Raw genomic sequence first — 20,206 nt, 5'->3', positions numbered from 1 at the left:
CTTAGTTGTGACTGAGCATTGTGCAATGAATTAAAGGAAGATCACACACCACAAGTTTTTTGTAACCTATATTGAAATGTGAATTTACATGTCTTAAGTGACAGTTTAGGACACTTTAATAGTCATGATGTTAGTAGGCCTACTCTCATGAGGGTTGCACTTGATTATAAATAAAACTATAGAAAAATGTGGCACATAATATTACTAGCCTATTGAATGATTTAATCCTCGTGGACTATTCTATTTACTACCAATCTATAGAGGAAAGCATCACTGCATATTGCTCTATTAGCCAAACTCCCACTTACTTTAATGAATGATAGGACCATGGCACAGTCTTATCGGACAAGGAAGTATAGACACACACACAAACACACACACACACACACACACACACACACACATACCTAGATACAGACCAGGACCGTTCATTCCCTAACAATCAATCAGGGAAATTGGCAGCCCTGTTGCGCTGCTTCACCGGGGTCCTGATTCCACAGCCAGCCTCCGTCACTACTGCGTCAGCACTGATGAGCTCAGCGTTACCGGTAGAGAGGGAGGGGAGGGGAGGGGGCGAGCAGGGGAGAGTGACGGAGAAAACAAGGAGGGAGAGAGAGAGAGAGAGAGAGAGAGAGAGAGAGAGAGAGAGAGAGAGAGAGAGAGGGAGGGAGGGAGGGAGGCAGAGAGGGACTGGGGTGTTGCCGCCTGTGAGACACACTCACGCATCACAGAGTAGCAGCAGCAGGGAGAGAACAGAGCATCCCACCGTCCTCGTCCTTCTCCGGGAAAACAAGGGACTGCTCCTTGAATTATTGAAGCCGCTCGCGAACGCCTTTGTATTATTTTTTACATAATCAAAGCCGCGATATTACGGAGATATTGTTGACAGCTCGTCGCCAGGAGAGCTCGGTGTGACTTCGCTTCAGCACCTCGGACAGCGACAATGGCTCCTACTATGGTGGAGGACGGAGCTCAGCTCGGTGAGTCCCGCCGCCGCCTCAGCGCAGCAATCAGTCTGATCACACACAGGTGTGAGGGCGGAGGGCCTTTTTGTTCTGCTGCCTTCACGACTCTCGTATTTAAAGTCGTAGTGTTGTTCATTTGTTACTTTCCGTGTCTTCTTTTTCAAAATAACTATAATTAACTGGACCTATCTTTTAGTGGCCTTTTATGAAAATTTATGTTTCTTGATAACATAAGACTCTCCGCCTCCATTTTGCGGCTAGCTTAAGGGCAAGAGCTAATTATCAGGAAAAAAAACTAGGAGGGAGATGACGGTGTGTTTTTCCGTCATTAGTAATCAATTTATAACTACATTTATTATTTTCGTTATTATTATCAATATCTGGGATTAAGCAGGTGTTACTACAGTATAATTGAAAGACGGGGAGCACCTGTTTTGTTTTGTTGGATCCCTCTCCCCGCCCTCCCGCTGCCACATCCACCTGCCTGTTGTTGTTGTTGCCGTGAAACCCACCCAGGACACTGGAGTGAAATATTGATGAGAAGAGAGAGAGAAAGAGGAAAACAGGATGTACAAATGCTGTGATTTAAAAACTGACATGAGTTGACTGCTCACCCATGGGTTATAGTCTGAATGATGAATCTGGATCTTACACCAAAACAAGCTGCACCAGTAGGCTAATATCACCTCGAGGAATAATAGCCTGCCTTAAGAAATAGCCTACAAATTACAAACAGGAAAGCAACAATGAATCTAAATTGTTATGTATGGTTGTTATGTAGGCTAATATCACTGTAAATTCCTGTGTGTCAGTTTATTAAAATCATCTAGCCTACATATTGTAGCCTATACTATATATTATATTCGAATGATCACATTTTTCCACTGTCTCAGTCTGGTGATCTATCACATGATCCATTGCATGTGAAATCTACCCACCCATCCCAACCTCCACCCTTCTCCCACTCTCTGTTCAACTGGGTGTTAACCTCAGTGCTTTTCCACTGGGCCACCCCCACTAACAGCAGGAAGTGGTCTGCCTTTTTTGAATTGAAATAGACCTATTAACTCTGATTGCACGAGGAGGCCGGTGATTGTTGTCGAGTCATAGTTCAACACCGTGAAGGATTTAGACACAAATCTCCCTGAAATAAGTATTGCTTTAGTGATATTATTGGAGCCTTAGACACTATTGAAAGGAATGAGGTCCCTATAAGTACTACTTTTGAATAGAAAGCTGGGTTATGCTTAATGCAGTTTCACTTGTAGATGGGATCTCACAGGGAACCACCCTGCTTATACGGCTTTGCCCAGAGCCTAATATAATCTCTGAGAATCTATTTCACTACGTTATATAAGATGCTGTTTGTTCTCTGTATTGATTTCTTGGTGTTGCCTATCATCACTCAGAAAATCTCTCCAGAACTGTTTACATTGTGGGACTGCAAATCATGGACTGATTATGCTGGTGGTCCTCTTAATCCTTGTCATTATCAAAATGAATGATATGACACCAGAAAAGAGGAAGAACTGACATTGTACATTTGTTTCTCTGTCTGTGCTCCTTCATTCAGCCTTTTTTCATCAAGAAACCAGCCAGTCATATAATGATGTTACGCAGCTTTAGCAGAACTTCATCACAGTCATCACACCAGCTGTTTCCTGTTGATATACTGTGGCCATGTTTGGAATTTGAACACAGTAATGACGATTCTTCGAAACAGATTGATCATTGTTGTCATCTCCCTCTAAGTCAAGACTGCTGCCTGCGTCACTCAGGAAAACAAAATGGACACACAGCAATAACACAACCTGTTGAGGTTTTGCAACATGAACAACTTGTTTGTGTGTGTGTCATGCTGTTTGTTCGAGTATGTTTGATTAAAATCATTTTTCCCTGTTCTCCCTCTGCCCCCTGTCCTCCTCACAGTGGCGGTGCCAGTGGGTGTAGCCGTGGTGAGTGTCTTTGGCCTTGTCTTCACTGTGTCAGCCTTCGCCTGGATCTGTTGCCAGCGTAAAAACACCAAATCCCAGAAGACACCCCCCTACAAATTTGTTCACATGCTCAAAGGGGTCGACATCTACCCGGAGAGCCTCAGTGGCAAGAAGAAGTTTGCTGCAGCTGCCTCCACAACAGCCAACGACACCAGTAAGACTGATGTGAACGGAAACTGCCACACCATGGCGCCAATGAGCCCGAGCGGCACCAGCAAACTGGCAGCGAGTCCAAACGGCTCCAGAACGGCTCTGCACCTGGATCTGGAGAAACGGGATCTGAACGGCAACTTCACCACCAAACCGTTTCACCACCACCACCAGAAGGTACGCAGCTCCCCAGACCTGGAGCTGCCCTCCCCCCACGCTGGCTTCACCCAACCGGGGGTGATGGACCGACACGACCTGCCGTCACCGTGTAGCACTCTGTCCAGCCAGGCGCCCACCCCAGCCGTGGACAAACCCCACGGAGAGGAGAGGGAGGGTGGGCTAGGAACTCTCCACTTCTCATTGGAGTACCAGCCAGAGAAGAAGGCATTCATTGTCCATATCAAGGTACAGTTTGTGTTAAGGCTGCTGTTGATGTATAGAGGTGTAAAACTTGATTGACAGTCTTGACTGATTGTTTGGTTCGACCCTTTTCGATCCAGGAAGCCCACGGCCTGTCCCCAACTGATGAACAGTCGTTGACCTCTGACCCCTACATCAAGCTGACCTTGCTCCCAGAGAAAAAGCATCGGGTGAAGACCAGAGTCCTGAGGAAGACTCTAGACCCCGCCTTCGATGAGACCTTCAGCTTCTACGGGATCCCACTGGCTCGGGTGTCGGAGTTGGCCCTTCATTTCATGGTGCTCAGCTTCGACAGGTTCTCTCGCGACGAGGTCATCGGGGAGACGCTCGTCCCCTTGTCCGGGATTGATTTGTCAGAGGGGCGTGTCCTGATGAGCCGAGAGATCATCAAGAGGAATGTCAAGGTAAAATCTCAATCCTTTTAATTCTTAATCCTCTCATTATGGCCACCCTAATTCAAAGTGTTACCTTTAAATGATTTCATTTCAATTGAATCATTGTGATTAAATATATATAAACAGTAAATTGTATCATTTTGCAGCAGCTAATCTAGCATAGCAGCAACTCCAGCTACACTGAAACTAACCATGAAATCACTGAAATTTGTAACATCGTTCCAGTAATGACTCATCATTTTTCTCATTGCAACATCAGTGTCTGCATCATTGGTCCTCAAAAGCATTGCAACAGAGCAGTTTAGAGAGATGTAGGCTATAAAAGTAAAAGTGAAGAATATTAATCAGTAAGCTACATTTCTATTCTAAAGTTCTTTATTGATCCAAATATCATGAATCACAGAGCTTCTCTGCCAACTCATCTAAATGTAAATGTGTCATATTATATTTCTTCAGCCCACATGAAACATGTAATAGTTTTGAATCTTAATTTAACTCCAATGGTAAAATCTACATCGTAAAATGCATAAAAAGAGTTCATTTTTATCTTATCTGCCTCGAGCCACGTTACAAAAGTGTTCCTCTTAAATTAAGTCGATTGAGAAAGCAGAAAGGAAGTCCATCTCTCTGTGGAGAAAGTGAGACAATATCTGTTTCACCATTATGGATCTGCAAGATGATACTGAAGTCTGGTGTTTGCTTTAATGGACTGTTGGGAGTTTGGATACATAAAGCCTCTGGTGGGTTTTTTTTTTAATCAAATTTTGCCTAGGTTTATTATCCATTTTACAAAGTCTTCTATATTCCTATGAATATTTCTCTGAAATCTTGTAAATACCCAACTACTATACTGTCAATTGTAGCCTTAAACAGTCCCTCACAGCTGGACTTGACAGGACATGAAAAGTTTTGTCTCTGAAATAGACAGAAATGAAACCATTACACCATTGGTCCATGAAATAATCCCAGTGCAGCAATGCAGTGGGGGGCTCAGTTTGAGAGGAGGACCAGCTCACATGAACCTTTACGCTGCCAGTAATGTATCAAATAGTTGGAGTGATACCCACACCACAGCAGTATAGATCTGCGGGCTGTTGGTCAATAACCTTCTCCTCCTGACTGGCTGTTCCTGGCAGCTGGGAAGACCACAAATGTACTGTAGCTCATTTCCAGTAGGACACCTCTCCTTTGAGAGGAATGTAATGTGCTGCACTATCAGCACCACCCTGAGATGAGGTCCCCATGTGGACAATTTATCTCTATTTCCAATAAATGCTCTGGACTGAAGCAGGTTCTGGGTGCATTACATTCTGTGTTTGGTGAATTTACAAGATGGAGCGAAGGAGGTCTAGATTTCTACTAGATGGTTTAACTGTATATAGGTTTTGTCCATTTGCAAGTGGAATGTGAGATGGTACCGGTGTAATTATAGATCAGTGGGCTGATATTGTTCTCTACACATCTGGAAGCTCTGTGCCCTCCAAGTGAAAGCAGATATACAGTACACACAGACTTGTATACCTTCCCAGGAGGAATGAGAGCTACAGTATCTGTTGTATCTAAAGATCTCTGGTATGATATAGTACTCTGGGAAAGTGCCGGGAAATGAAGCTGTGATATAAAAGCTTGATTTCTTCTCTGCAGAGCTTAGTCAATGTATTTCTATCATCAAGAGGATAATATTTCTTAAACTGACTTCCCCCCATGCTGAGAATAACCTTTTTTTTTATTCCATTTCTCATTTGGTTCCCAGCAGAGACACAAATCTCATAAACCTCAGCTGTAGGGAGGAGTCTGTATCGTCTGAACCCCTTTTTGTGCAATCAAAAGAAAAGTGTGGGTTATTTTTGGATTCTTCTCTCGGATTTTATTTTGGCAAGTGCAGAGATTTAAAGACTTGGCTTTTTTTATTTAATTGCAATGTATTGGCTGCACTTGCAAGTTGTTTTCTTCATTTAGACAGAATATACTGGGTGTGTGGAGATTTATCCTGATGCAGCAGAGTTCACATTTACAGTGTTGTAGTGGCTGTGTGGTTTATTCAGTATTACATCTGTTTAGTACTGCATTTACATAAAGATATTAAATACAATATCTTAGTGTTGCTATATGTATGAAATGAAATGCAGGGAGATGATTTTTGGCTCAGTATTCTCAGACGGGACATGGACATTGTTCTCTCTGACTGGAGGCTCCTCTCTGCTAACAGGGTGGAGTCCCCTTTGTCTGTGTGCCACCAGTTTTATCCGACTGCTTTGTGCAAGTGTGAGCGTGTGTGTGTACGCGTGAGTGTGTGTGTGTGCCGATTAATGAAATCAATACAATGTGTCGCAAGCTGCGCAGCCATCGCCCCGTTTTCACCCTGGAGGACGAGAAAACCAATGAAACAGAACAAAACGTCTTTTCTTTAGAAGAACGTTTTCCTGTCAGCTACAATAAATCTGCAGCGTCCTCAAGGGAGAGACACAGAAAGACTTTGGCAGCGTACTCACTTCATGGATTTGCAGAGACCTGAGCACGGGGTCAGGGCTGGAAGTTGTCTGTGTGCTCGTTCCCATTGCCATGGCAACTGCGAGCGGAGGTGTGATATCCCGTTAAGTGTGATCGCAGCATCTGAGGCGTCAACCGGTTTCGGGTGCGGACGCGGACGTGGATGTGTGTTAGAGAGCAGTGACATGGCAAAGGATCTGATGCGGAGCAGATTAGGGAGCTTCACAACGACACGCTGCTGCTGCTGGTTCAGTTCAGAGAGCGGAGCCGCAGAGACAGGTGGTGATTACTGAGGCCACAGCCGTTTAATCTTCAGCGCTGACACCATTTCCATTCCACAAAGCTGCATTTCTCACCTCCACTTTGTTGATAGTAGCTAATTAATTGTTACGTTGTTCAGTACGACATTGATTTTACTAACCATCACCCCACTCCCCCGTCTCTCCACAGAAGTCGTCAGGCCGAGGAGAGTTGCTGCTCTCCCTGTGTTACCAGTCCACCACCAACACTCTGACCGTGGTCGTCCTCAAGGCTCGCCATCTGCCCAAGACTGAAAACAATGGACCTACAGGTACTTATATTTTAGTTGAACCCTCTGAAACTCTGCCCATGTCTCCCCCAGACAATCACAAATGCATGTGTACACGGTTGTCTCACATGGACGCGACAAAAAGTCTTTTGCTCTTCCTGCCACGCAGCCTAAACTACTTTGGATTCTGAGATAGTTGCTATAATGACACAGTGACTGCACTCAAGTAATCTGATCAGGATGTGATAGAGAGCACTTAAGTGACAGCCCCCTACCCATCCACATCACACACACACTTAGTGTTTACACAGCCCAGCCCCTTTTGTCCTCATTTTCTAACATCCATCATTTCCGCTCCATTGATCTCCGTATTGATTTGGCTCAGAGATGATATTCAGCTCTGCCACTCTGCCGGCTCTGCAGGGACGGTTCTTCACCCTGACGTTTCTTACATCATCTGTTTCTGTGTCGTTGTTTTCCTCTAGATCCGTACGTCAAAGTGAACATGTACCAGGGAAAGAAGCGCATCTGCAAGAAGAAGACCCACGTGAAGAAGTGCTCCCCCAACCCGGTCTTCAATGAGCTCTTTGTCTTTGACCTGCCCTCTGAAGAGGGCCTGAGGGACACCAGCGTGGAGCTGCTGCTGCTGGACTCAGACACAGGTAACTCGCGCAGCCCCAACACCGTCCTGGGGCGCCTGGTACTGGGCACGTCGGCGGCGGGCACCCCCGGCGAGCACTGGAGGGAGATCTGTGACCATCCGCGTCGCCAGATTGCCAAGTGGCACGCCATGTCGGAGGATTAGAATGCGGCGGTGCTGGATTCTGACGTCCATACCCTGTGTGGCCCAACCAGCAGGGACGGAGTAAGGATGGACAGGACCAACTATCCTGTACCTATTACAGTACCCATTGACTTTCAGTGAGGGCGGGTGGGAAATGGGGGTAGGGGAGGGACTTTGATGTTGTGGGGCGGGCCATATGAAGTGATGTCATCATTCAATCAATCATCCAATCACTTATCTTTAAAGTTATTGGGGTTCACTGGGGACGGCGGGGCATGACAGAGGGAACCCCAAAGCTTTAAACAATCCCAAAGACTGTCACAGAAAACCACCTGGTAACATACAGTACAACATCATCTCCATGGCAACAACAAATTGTCACGGTAACCATGTGCAGTGTAGAATGTCTTAAATGTCGTTATTACTGCTCTTCTTTTCTTCCTTTGCCTCTTCTTCCTCCTCCTCCTCCTCCTCTCTTTCTTCAGCTCTTCCTTCTATAAATAGTAACCTAGTCCATTGTATGAAAACCAGAATGAACCACATCTGACAATGCTGTAAAAATGTGGATTATTAAAGTTTATTTTATAATGACAATGTTTTCTTCATAAAGATGTAGATGGTTTTCATTTCTGTTTTTGTTTTGTACTCTTCTAGTTGATTTGTTGAACATGTTTTGTAAGTATAAGTGGTATTTCATATTTCATTACAAGAAAGCCTAAATTAGGTGGTCTGAGAAAAGACTGGAACAGACTGAGTGCATTGGGGACAGTAACTGGATGCGTTTATGGATGTTTGTTTCGATATGAGAGTGCTTGTGCTGATGCGAGTGTGTGTGAGTGTGTGTGGGTATGTTAGCTCTGAAGACATATGAGCCACATAATGTTTACTGTAGGTGTTTTGTCCCCTTTACTGTGAGCACAAAGACAGCTGAAATGTAAATGTATGTACCTTACTATAAAATATGGCAAGTTCTGAAGAAAAATGTATTTGCAGTCTTTATTTCTCATGATTAGATGTGTGTGTGGGTTTTTCATATTTTAGCATTATGAAGTTAAAGGTCCAATATGTAAATTCAAAAAAAATCTAAATCTTATAATATAAGATTTAGATTGTGAATCTAAATCTGAATCACAAAACATCTCCCCATAAATAGGTGTGTTTTTGCGTTTTACAGTAAAACATAATTTAACCAAGAAAATTAAAAAGGAAAAAAAAAAAGCACAATAGTTTTGAGGCTACGTTTAGTTTTTATTTGTATATACCTTTTTTTTTTTTTTTTTTTTTACAATTGTAACATCTGATGGCTTCATTACACTGAAAATCACTTAGAGGATTACTGTCTCTGAGGTAAAAGCCTCTTTTAAAACACAACAGTCTGAGCAGTGACTTGTCATGCGTCCTCACCTCCACCGTGGGGATGAAATCATCTGGATCCTTTCCAGGTCTGATGATGTAATAACTGCTGAGTGGCTAAGTGCTCAGGGATGAAGTCATCATGCCTGAATTTAATATCAGCTAAGTGGTTGAGTGAGGTAGGACAGCTGGCTCAGCGTGCACATTTGTCTCTCTTTCTTTTTTTTTCTTTCTTTTTTTTCTACGGATACAACTAAAAAACCCTTTTTAATCATCTCTCTCTGCTTTATACTTCTGTCACAGCTCTTTCCATCCTTCCTCTCTTTACTCTTACACCAGGTTACATCATGTGGTGGAGCCTCTGGAGGAGCAGGTTGTTCTGTCACCTGTACTTCCTCTGGGAGGCCGCTCTCTTCTAGCTGCTAATTTAAACCTCTGTCATTCTTTCAAGCAATAAAACAGATCTGTGGTGGCTCCCTCTACAGTATTCCTCCTCCCTTCTAGTTACCAAATTCAATTAGGCCTTATACTTATCATGATGACTTCCTTTTTTCAAGGACATTTTGAAAACTGTGTCAGTGATTGTAATCCAGGAATTGGCCGATTGGAGCAGACAGGAAACAGCCCAGTCACACTACAAGATCATCAGTCATGATGAAAAAAATCAAAAAGCCTGACTTATATCATACTGTGTATTATTCTGAAATTGGAGTGATCAATATTTTCTATCAATAATGAGTCAGAGATGAAAATGATCAACCCACAGAGGAATATGACCCAAGCTTGCAGCTTCCTCAGCTCTTTAGCTCATGGCTGCAACTTAATACTGTTCACTGTCACTGCTCTCAGCAAAATAGCTAACAGCCGCTTCAGGCAGATAATTCACCAAGAACTAAAACACCCCTGTATATGAACAAATTGTAGCATTAAGCAGCTACAGAATGAAAGTTAAACAGGAAAATAATATGTTATAATAACCAACGTTGACAGAAGTATGACTTCAAATGAATGGTATTGTCAAATTCATTCAAGTTTCTGTTAGCTGCCTCCAGCAAGTGATAAAATAATCAATTTATTGTATGTGATTCATATTTATGTGGCAAGGTGAACAGGGCCCGGGCAGGGATTGAACCCACACCTCCCGGGTAAAAGTCATGCGCGCTTGCCAGTCACCCAAAGGGACATCCCCTTGGCCAAGTAGCCAGGGCACATGATCAATTGGGGGCATAGTGACAGGAACCTCAACTGTCACATTTGCACTCAAGAAAATATTTTTGAGGACATGCTTGAAGAGTTGCAGTTCGGCTGTATGGTTTCTCTAATAAACCCACCATACCCACAGCAAACACCCCTCTCCCCTTTCTCTCTTTTTAAATTGTGCAGACATATTGATTGACTGCACCGGCTTGTAAACAATTCACTCGGCCTAACAGGTCCTAAATCCGTGCCATCCTCTGTCTCGCTGTGCTTCACTATTATTAATATACCTGCTCAATATTGTGAGATTCAAGCAACAAAATATAATGGAAGAGCAAAAGGAGAAATGGTTTGAAAAGAATAGTAAAATGCACGTTCATATCCCCCTCAGATGCACAAAAGAAAATAGTGAAGCACAGACATTTTTCTAAAGATCTTTATGTTTTCTCTTGATAACAAATGAGTGAGTTTCATTCTGTCCAGACAAAGACTGTTGTGACCACAGCTGCTGCTTTTGATTTCTTCTTCTTCATTGATTTAAGAGTCAGTCAACCTCCTGAGCTTTTCTCTGCTGCTTTAATGACATCACACACACACACACATGCACACACACAACAAACATACATATAACTGACCTGCAAGACAAATGCTTTATCATAACTTCTCCATTTCAAGACTCGTATAGATGTGGGTGAAAATATGTTAGTATGACTCACAGCTCTCCAGTGTGTGTGTGTGTGTGTGTGTGTGTGTGTGTGTGTGTGTGTGTGTGTGTGTGTGTGTGTGTGTGTGTGTGTGTGTGTGTGTGTGGTGACAGTAGGCTCAGTTGCAGTGGTCCCTCAGGATCTAATCAGAGTGGCTTTTGTGATGCAAAGCTAGACCTTAAAGTCTATTACAATCCTCAGTGACTACGCACACACACACACACACACACACACAGAGAGAGAGAGAGAGAGAGAGAGAGAGAGAGAGAGAGAGAGAGAGAGAGAGAGAGAGAGCACGTTCCTCTGCACATCCCCTCATATACACAACTATATAACTTGGCTACATCTTAACATGATAACATCTTACACAAGAGTGTGTGTTATCTAGGGGGCTTCTGGGCTATGTGTGTGTGTGTGCAAGAGTGCATGTGCATGTGCATGTGCCTATATGTAGAAGAAAGGGATTGGCCCTAATTAGGGAACTTGTGGGAGGGCACATGGACCAGATTAGATATCTCTGTTCTTATTACTGTAATACATCCCCTCATAACAGTTGAGCAATGTCCCTTTGACTAGAACTCATCCAGCTCTTTTTATGCAGCTGGGGTCTCATGATTTCAGTAATAAAAGAAAAAGAGACGTCACTATTAATGACCAAAAAATAGACTGGAGTTTTAGTGAAATTCATACTTGGGGGAATTCGAGTTCAAGGGATTAGTCATTCATAAATGAATCTCTGTGTGTGAAGTCCTTGCTGAATTCTTTCTAAACTACTAACTAGTTTTAAATGTGTTTCCTAGTGAAGATGTCACTAATTGACAGTTCTTTGATATTGTGAAACTAGTTACATAAAGAAATACTGTATGTGTTTGTAGCTGGTATTATTCATGTAGTTTGAAGTGAGTGAAAATATCCAGTTACAATATAGTCACTAAACCCGATGCTACAAGTATAATGTTTTGTTCTGCTTCTTATTATGTGAATTTTAACTAGAAATCTCTTCTCCCTTAATCTGTCTTCCTTAGAAAGCTGATGTTAGCTTTGTCTCACATGCATAATTACTTTTTAATAATATCCTTAATGATGCATAAATGTTTATATGAAGTCTGTCAGCTCTTTCTCTCTGTGATGTAGCAAAACATACATTGTAATTCAGACCAGAAGCTTGAAGTACTCTGCAGTGCTCCTCTAAAGCAGACCTAGGAAAGATCAATCTGCCCAGGGAGGTGGTGCAATCAGGAGAGGTAAGTTTAAGTGAGATTGGGAGAAGAGGTGGAGGAAGTACATAGATGGCCAGAGGGAAATATGAGTGGGAAGAAATTACCTCAGCACATGGTGGAATGAGTGGGTGAACGGCTGATGTGTGTGGGTTTGCACACAGGAATCTCAGGGTAATTTACAGATAATGAAACAATGGCAAACAACTGGGCTGAAGAGGCTGAATGACTGAGTGACTGACAACTAAACCTGAAGACTTCAATAGAATAAATAAAATAACTGTTTGAAAGAGGTTATTTTGTGTGGCCAAGTGATAGAAAATAAACTTTAAATAAGAATTGAAATAAGCAACAACAACAAAAAAGATTTTCAATTTCTAGATATATTTTTCAAATCTATGAACAATGTATGGTGCCATACATGAAAAACACATCAAAATATCAAAAGCCAAGCCAAAGACAACTCACATGTTTATTGCAATTATGAATTATTTATCACAGACTAATCTTTATCCTAATAGTTACTCATCACATCTTTATCTGTGCCATCAGGTATTGATTTTGATATAACAAACCATTCCCTAGATCTGATTAGCAACAAAACAGCAAAGAACACTGTAAATACACACAAAATACTTAAATTATGTTGTAATTAGAAACTGCATACGATTCCACATTAGATAAAAAGTAAACAATATAGACCAAATTAGAAACCAAGTAGGAGATCCTATCCTGCCTTACTGGACACAACAGGATCACAGTCTGATTAGAGATCAATACAACACCACAGACACAAGATATGCAACAGAGTTAGATGATATTGTACAAATATGCTGCGGCATCACATTTAATGCTACCTGTGGTATGGATGTATGATAACTTCATTAGACAATACAGGCTGTAATGAGATCACTGTTTGAGGAGCTTTATATGAGCAATGTTAGGCAATGGAAGCAGCTGGGATATTATTATATTATCTTTATTTCCCACTCTTAGATATTAATTAGACTTTCTTCAAAGGCAACTGAAAATGAATGATTTTCAAATTTTTACGTCCTATTAGAATACTGTAAGATAACCTGTTGCGCATTTGTCATCTAAAAAATAATAATAAACAAAGGTTTTTGTGTGTCTGTGTGTGCAGAAGGTTTGAGTTGTTGAATTTCATTTCACACTTCACACTTTGCTTCAAGGCTGCTCTATTGTGAGGACAGCAGAGGAGAAACAGAAGTCACAGCTGACACTGCAGAAAGGCGACATATTTATATAACCTGTTATCAGTGTTGTATCTCTACCTGAGGCTCCACTGTGGAGGAAAGAGGTGTAAACAGCAGAGACAGCCGAGGCAGGAGCGGGGAAAGTGTTTGAGGTGACCATACTTCGACAGAGCTGTTCAATTATTAATGGAGACAACATTCTTTAAAATGGCTCTTTATTAGAAAGTATTTGCTGTCTTTCATGGAGGTAAACACTGGTTTTAAAAGCTGTCTGCTCACACACACAGAGAGGAGCAGAGGTTATGATGGCTGTACAGCACTGAGAGACAAATTGACACCAGAGTGTCTTATGTAAGGAACGACTACAACTGTTAACAGTGTCTCTGATTTCTGTCCACCCATTCACTGTCTGTGCCTAAGATGTAGATATAAATCTTTTTTATATATACAGTATAAGTCTTCTATTTGGATATACCCATACAGAAATGTAACTATGAATCATTAAATGTACTATATGTAATAGCAATATATACACAAGTACTGGGAAGGAACACGTATTATTTACATATATTTTACAAAAAATATCTGCATGAGTATTTGTCTATGCTATAAAAAGTTGTGACCATACTGTATAGTGTAATGATATAATAGAATGCATGCAATAGATGTTTCTATGATTATATACTGTAAATTATCATAACAATTTCTAATTAATTTTAAACAACTTCCTGTTCTGCAAGATATTTGGTCTCAGCTTTTGGAGCCCACTGTTATAATGTATAATATCAACACACTGATAGGATTTGGGATTCACATGTATTCATATGTATTTAATGGATATGAATCCCAAATACTTTTGATGTAATATGTTTTACAATATAATCGTGTCTACATAAAGATACATACAGTACATGAGAAGGAAATATTCATACATTAAATTGTTCAAATTTTCATTTTATATGTATGAAGCCTACAGTATATTTCAAATATGGAAAATCCGAGTATTTTACATATTATATTTCAAATCACGCTTTTGTTCAAGGAAGTTCTTTTTCTCTGTTAACTCAATAGGTAAGTTTCTGAATTTTTCTCTTGTTCTAATATCCTGTCTCGCTTCTTTTTTTCTACAATGCCAGAGTCCCTGACATTCATAAATCAGACATAATAGTTCTGTTTTTCAGATCTACAATTGCACAACCACCAGCACCATGAGCTCCACGTTGGTCACTCCATCACTTACTGTGTCTAGACTTTAGGTGGATTCTTTATTCTGCTGTTAACCTTGCTAAGTTCATATCTCTTCTTATTGGAATCACATGTGCAGAGATGTGGCGTTAGTGTATAAAAGCTCCTCTCTGTTCACTTTGTTAAGATGTTTGGCCCTTTGCTCAGCTCCCTGTACTGTGATATTCAACCCACTCCGAGTCACAGTCATTATTGCTTGGTCCTTACAGAGCTACTCTAATCAGTCATTGTGCCTCTGTTTAAAGCCATCTGTCTGTCTGTGTGTGTGTCTGTGTGTCTGGAGAGATCTGCTCCCAGTGCACTGTGGGATGGAGAGGATGAGTCATGGTGGAAATGACCTTCACTCAGACAGACAATTAAACAAGTTTCACTGAGACCTTTACATTTAACACACACACACACAAAGGAGAACACCCAGCACATCTAGCATGCATACCGCCACACATCCACTCACATACTGTAAGTATTTCAATACCCGATCATCAACTCGACATCCAGCATCTGTAGCAGCATCAGTATACATCATAACACACATCCACGCACGCACACACTAATTACTCCATTTTAATGGGAGCTGAAGGCTGCCCATTAGTCAGGTTGAGTGCACAGAAAAATACATTAGTTAGGGATTGAAACCATTAGAGAGACAAAGGCTGGCACTGGTTAATGAGAGCAAGCTGTAGAGTTACAGTGGCCACTGGAGTGATGAGAGCAGAACATGTGGCAAACAGAATGTCACTGCACATTAAAGAGCTTAGTATTAGACTCTTTCTTTAAGTTTCTGGAGCATTTAATTAGTCAGTGTGATAACCACCAGAGAATGGAGCAGCTTCATTTGAATAGTCTGGCATAGGCAGACACTGTATGAAGCAGTATGAACAGCCCTGCAAGGAGGAACCAATCAGCTGCTTTTGTGTTTGGTTGAAAAGAAAATCTACAGATTGCGGGCAGTCAGCGCCACATCATGATGGGCTAAGTTCTATACACGTCTCATTTGTTATGGTATGTCATGTGTAATCAGAATTTAGGTGGTTTAAATATTTATTTTATTAGAACAGAAGCAGCAGCATAATTAGAAAACATAATTATGTATCGCTGGTGCCACACCAGACTCTCCTCTAAAAAAGAGCCAATCAAGACACAATCTGGGCCACTGCTACCAATGAAATATATAAGGATCCATATGGGTTGCCGTGGCAACAGCATGAAGGCCACAGGTGTCCATCCTTGAGAAAGCTGGTAAACAAAATAGACAACAAGACTCTGTTTGGTTTATGAGATGGAGCCTATAAAGATTCAAAGCTCCTACCACCTGTGCACTGAAGTGTGTGTGTGTTTGTGCGTGCATGCGTGTGTGTGTCTCAGATTCCGGCTCACGCACACAAACGAAAGGTTAAAAACAGGTTCACTGATCTCTTGCCTCGATATTACCTTTGCTGTCATAGCAACAGAGCGCTGTAGTGCTTCCAAGGTAGAAAGGTGGTGGTGGAGAGCACGAGCTGCCAAGGGAGCGGATAACAAAGGAGGAAGCGGTGCCGGAAGAGAGGCAGGAGGAATGTCGGGCAGGAGGCAGGAGCCTGACGGAGCAGAGACTGAGATGGAGGATTAGTGGAGCGGCTGAGTGGCCTCGCTCTGTCGGCCGAGAGAGGAGACGGAGGAAACACAAAGAGAGCCTGTGATAATGGCATGGAAAGAAAAGGCTGGGATGATTGCACTGATGGCTTCTCCTTTTCAGCGACAATTCCAGTGTCTTTTTCTTCTCTGCTTTTTACAGACAAATACAGCAATTGTGTTGAAGTCAGAAATGAATCGCCTAGGTGGGATACTGCGATGAATTTCTAGTAAACATGAACGCGGGAAGCAAAGATGGAGGGATTTAACATCACAGCAGTCGGTGAACAGCCTCTTGGCTTCACTTTGTTTCTCTGTTGGTGTCTCTCTGCAGGGACCAGGGCTCGTGAGACAGACAGAGAGACAGAAAAAAGAGGTGCAAAGTCACCATCACATCATAATCTGGTCACAAAGTGAAAGCCTTCAGAATGAAAACACATTTGATGGATTGACCTTTAAAGGAAGTGGATGCAGTAGTTTCAACAGGGGGACAGTTTATCATGTGGGACACTGAAGGATTATTTAGTATGAAAATGATCTAATTTGGAGAACATGATTGTGGTAAATGTTGATAAAATAACATATTAGTCAAGGTAGAAAACTGACTGATGTCCTGTCTGAGTCATTCCCAGCAGCATCAGTCAGTGACAGCTTTATCAGAATCAAACGATTACACCAGCTTTAATCCAAAGGCGTTGAGAAATCACAGCAATCACAAGACTAAGTGCATAACTGGCACACACTGAGAGGCCTTTTAAACAGGCCACTTTCCACATTGGAAAATTGGCCCAAACATAAATTGGCCTGAAAATATACTACTCACCATTTTACATGGCACAGCTGTTGTAGCATCCAGCACTATACGGCAATACATGAAACCTAACGTACCAAAACGTGATTAGCGTTATCATTTGCCCAGCAGTAGGCTGTGTTTGTGATCTAATGATGGTTCCCACATTAACAGAAAAATAATACTGTGTCATGGGGTTCTTTAATGGTTTTAAAGTTTCAACATGTGAGAAAAACAAGTCAATAGTGTTGATCTTCTACGGTGCAAAAAAGTACCACAATCTCATTTAGGGACCATCAATACATCCAACCAGTGTTATTTACAATATCTTCTGAAGTTCCAGTGTCGTGCCAAAAAGTGATTGCTTGCCAAAAACTGATTTTAGTATAGTCGGTTCGGTTTGCATTTTTGTAGTGTTCAAAGCATTTTTGATCATTTAATCATTGATTGCATCTTGCCGTTAGCCACTCGGGAACTTGAAAAAAGGAAAAAAGGAAAAAAAGGGGAGCACTGTCAAGTTTATGAAGAGGGTAACCAGCTACGGAGTTTTGTTCAGTCCCTCTTTGCTCCTCATCGGCTACTAACTACTTACGTTTTATGAGAAAACGATGAGTTCAACAGACTTACTTACTACTACTACTACTACTACTACTACTACTACTACTACTCAATTGATGATTTAAAATTATCAAACATTTTCTGAACACTATACATGTATACAAAACTTAACCGACTATACCATTAACAATTATGTAAAAAAAAAAATAACTATGAAGAATTAAAGTGTGATATGTAGGCTAATCTAAATACACTGTAGGGCAAGCTCTATGACAATAGTCTACTTGCCAACAATGAGTACCCGGAAATGTTGAGTACCCCAAAGTTTTATGTTAGAAATAGATAGTATGGGTCCCCAGTATTCAGAAACTGCCAGATGCTAACTTATATATATTGGGCAATTAGCATAATTGCCTATATGGGCAATATTTCAACAAAATTGACTTGGCTGATCTGGGCAATATTGGAGTGGTTTTAGGGGTTATTGATGATGCTGAATCCATTTCTGACATTTTCAAAATTCAAAATGGCTGTCTAAACCGGAAGTGACCATTTGAAATCCATCAAAATCAGCACACTGGTGGTTAAAATCTGGTCACTTCCGGTTTATTTATTAAATTATGCTAATTTATGCTAATTATGTCTGTTATGCTAATTGCCCAATATATATAAGTTAGCATCCGGCAGTTTCTGAATACTGGGGACCCATACTATATATTTCTAACATAAAACTTTGGGGTACTCAACATTTCCGGGTTCACAATGGGGCCCTATGGGCTGGCAAGTAGACTACAAAGTTGACAGCGGGAAAATGAAGATGACATATTCTTAAGAGTTATTTTTGTACATATTGTTAATCAGATCCTTATTAGTCAGATCCTAAATGCCTTCTTTCATCAGCCAAGCCTCTTTTGAATTGCTTGGTGATTAATACATTTCATAATACAAATATTAGAGTTCAATAGCTTCCAGGTCATGTGACCTACTGTATTGACCCCAAACCAGTGCAGGACCATACTGCTATACTGTAGGTGCTGTTTATTGCATTTTAATACTCCTCATATTTTTAATACATTTTTTAATACATTTTCTAATTTAAATATGACCATTTAAGTTCAATAGCTTACAGGTCATTTGTTGATGTTTCCTAAATGAGATCACAGTAGGCCTAGTTAAGAGCAAGGTGTCTGAGATCACAGAGCAGACAGAAGAGTGTTTTGCATTCTATCTAACTTAGTATGAAATCATTGGGGAAACACAGAGAGCAGCCTCAGTCAGAGTGGGTGACTGTAAATCATCTGCTGATCTGAATGTTTTTGGAACATGTTATGGGAAGTATGTTTGTACTCTGTTGCAGCTGTTGAATTATTCAGCATCGGTCGCCTGAGACAGATTGAATCTTCAGACTGACGGAGCTTCATCATCTTTATCGCCCCGTATTCCTCCAGCTGCTGGCAGAGACAGAGGGAAGGTGCTGCTAATGGTCTGAGGGAGAGGAAGATCAAAAGAGCAACCAGACCTGAACACACAGGACACGGCGGTGTGAGAGTGTGAGGCCGCTGTGGATCTCATGTGTTGTTATTAACAGATGTTTTACAGCCCAGGGCGACAGATGAAAGCGGAGAAAAAACTTGCATTTGATCTCTCCCCTGCCACCCCCTCTCTCACTTTCTGCTTTTCCTTCATCTTCATCTCTCTCCCTCCCCGAGTTTCTTGGGTTCTTTTTTTATTCATCGCTCTCACTCAACCACTCAGAAACATCCCCTGCTCTTCCTCACAGCATCATCTTTCAGTTAAAGCTCCTGTTACTAACCATCCTCCCTCTGTCTCTGCCTGTCTCACCACATTCTGTGTGGTTCGTAGTACCCAGGGGTGCAGATCCGATGTCAGGATTGGGGGGGACACAAAAGTGATTTTTTTTTTTTTTTTTTTTTTGCCGGTATACAGTTTGCAACTCATATTGCCACCATAAATCACAACTTCATAGAGGCTCACCATATCACTCAAAAAGTACAGCACAGGGAATCGTTTATTGTGCTAAACAGCCAACTTCACTGCTTACTCAACTGTTATATTAGTAAATCATAATTTTAAGGGTCTCAGGCATGTAATGTCTACTCACGTTCTTATTTTTCGCCTCCCCCTTCCCAGATCCCCAATTCTTCTCCCCATCTTCCTTTTCTCCCACTGTATGGGCCTACTATATGCATGATTAATTGATATGGATGAATATCAGTAAATGAAGCCCTCAGATTGAGGGAGTTGTTTCTTTAAAGTCTGCTGATTTCATCTGCATCTGTGTAAGAAACTATTGCATTGTAGTGGAGGAGACCAGAGATGGGATGTGGAGTCAGAAATATATTTGTCAAACATTGTTCCACCATTTCAATCATTTATTTTTAGATGTGAATCTAAAATGTGAAAAATGTGAAATCTGAAAATACATTTGATCAATTTTGAATGATTTAGGGTATTTTTATTGGGGGGGCAATTCATGTTTTTCAGAAATTGGAGGGGACATGTCCCCCCCGTCCCCCCCCGGGATCTGCACCCATGGTAATACCTTGCCATGGACGCACATACACAC

The 20,206-nt window shown here is 41.5% G+C and overlaps 1 protein-coding gene across 1 annotated transcript; it reads left to right on the top strand.

The window, feature by feature from the left end:
• Positions 1 to 943: 943 nt before the first annotated feature.
• syt4 (synaptotagmin IV) lies at positions 944 to 7,748 on the top strand (the record flags this gene model as incomplete). Its single annotated transcript, XM_083992824.1, has 5 exons — positions 944 to 980; positions 2,895 to 3,514; positions 3,610 to 3,933; positions 6,865 to 6,985; positions 7,429 to 7,748. 5 exons carry the CDS (start codon positions 944 to 946, stop codon positions 7,746 to 7,748), a joined length of 1,422 nt encoding a protein of 473 aa, XP_083848950.1.
• Between the last annotated feature and the right edge of the window lie 12,458 nt (positions 7,749 to 20,206).

The sequence above is a fragment of the Trachurus trachurus genome (assembly GCF_905171665.1).
Source record: "Trachurus trachurus genome assembly, chromosome: 18".
In the NCBI taxonomy this organism is placed as follows: Eukaryota; Metazoa; Chordata; class Actinopteri; order Carangiformes; family Carangidae; genus Trachurus; species Trachurus trachurus.
The sequence above is the reverse complement of the archived record's forward strand: the minus strand, read 5'-3'. Positions and strand labels throughout refer to the sequence as shown.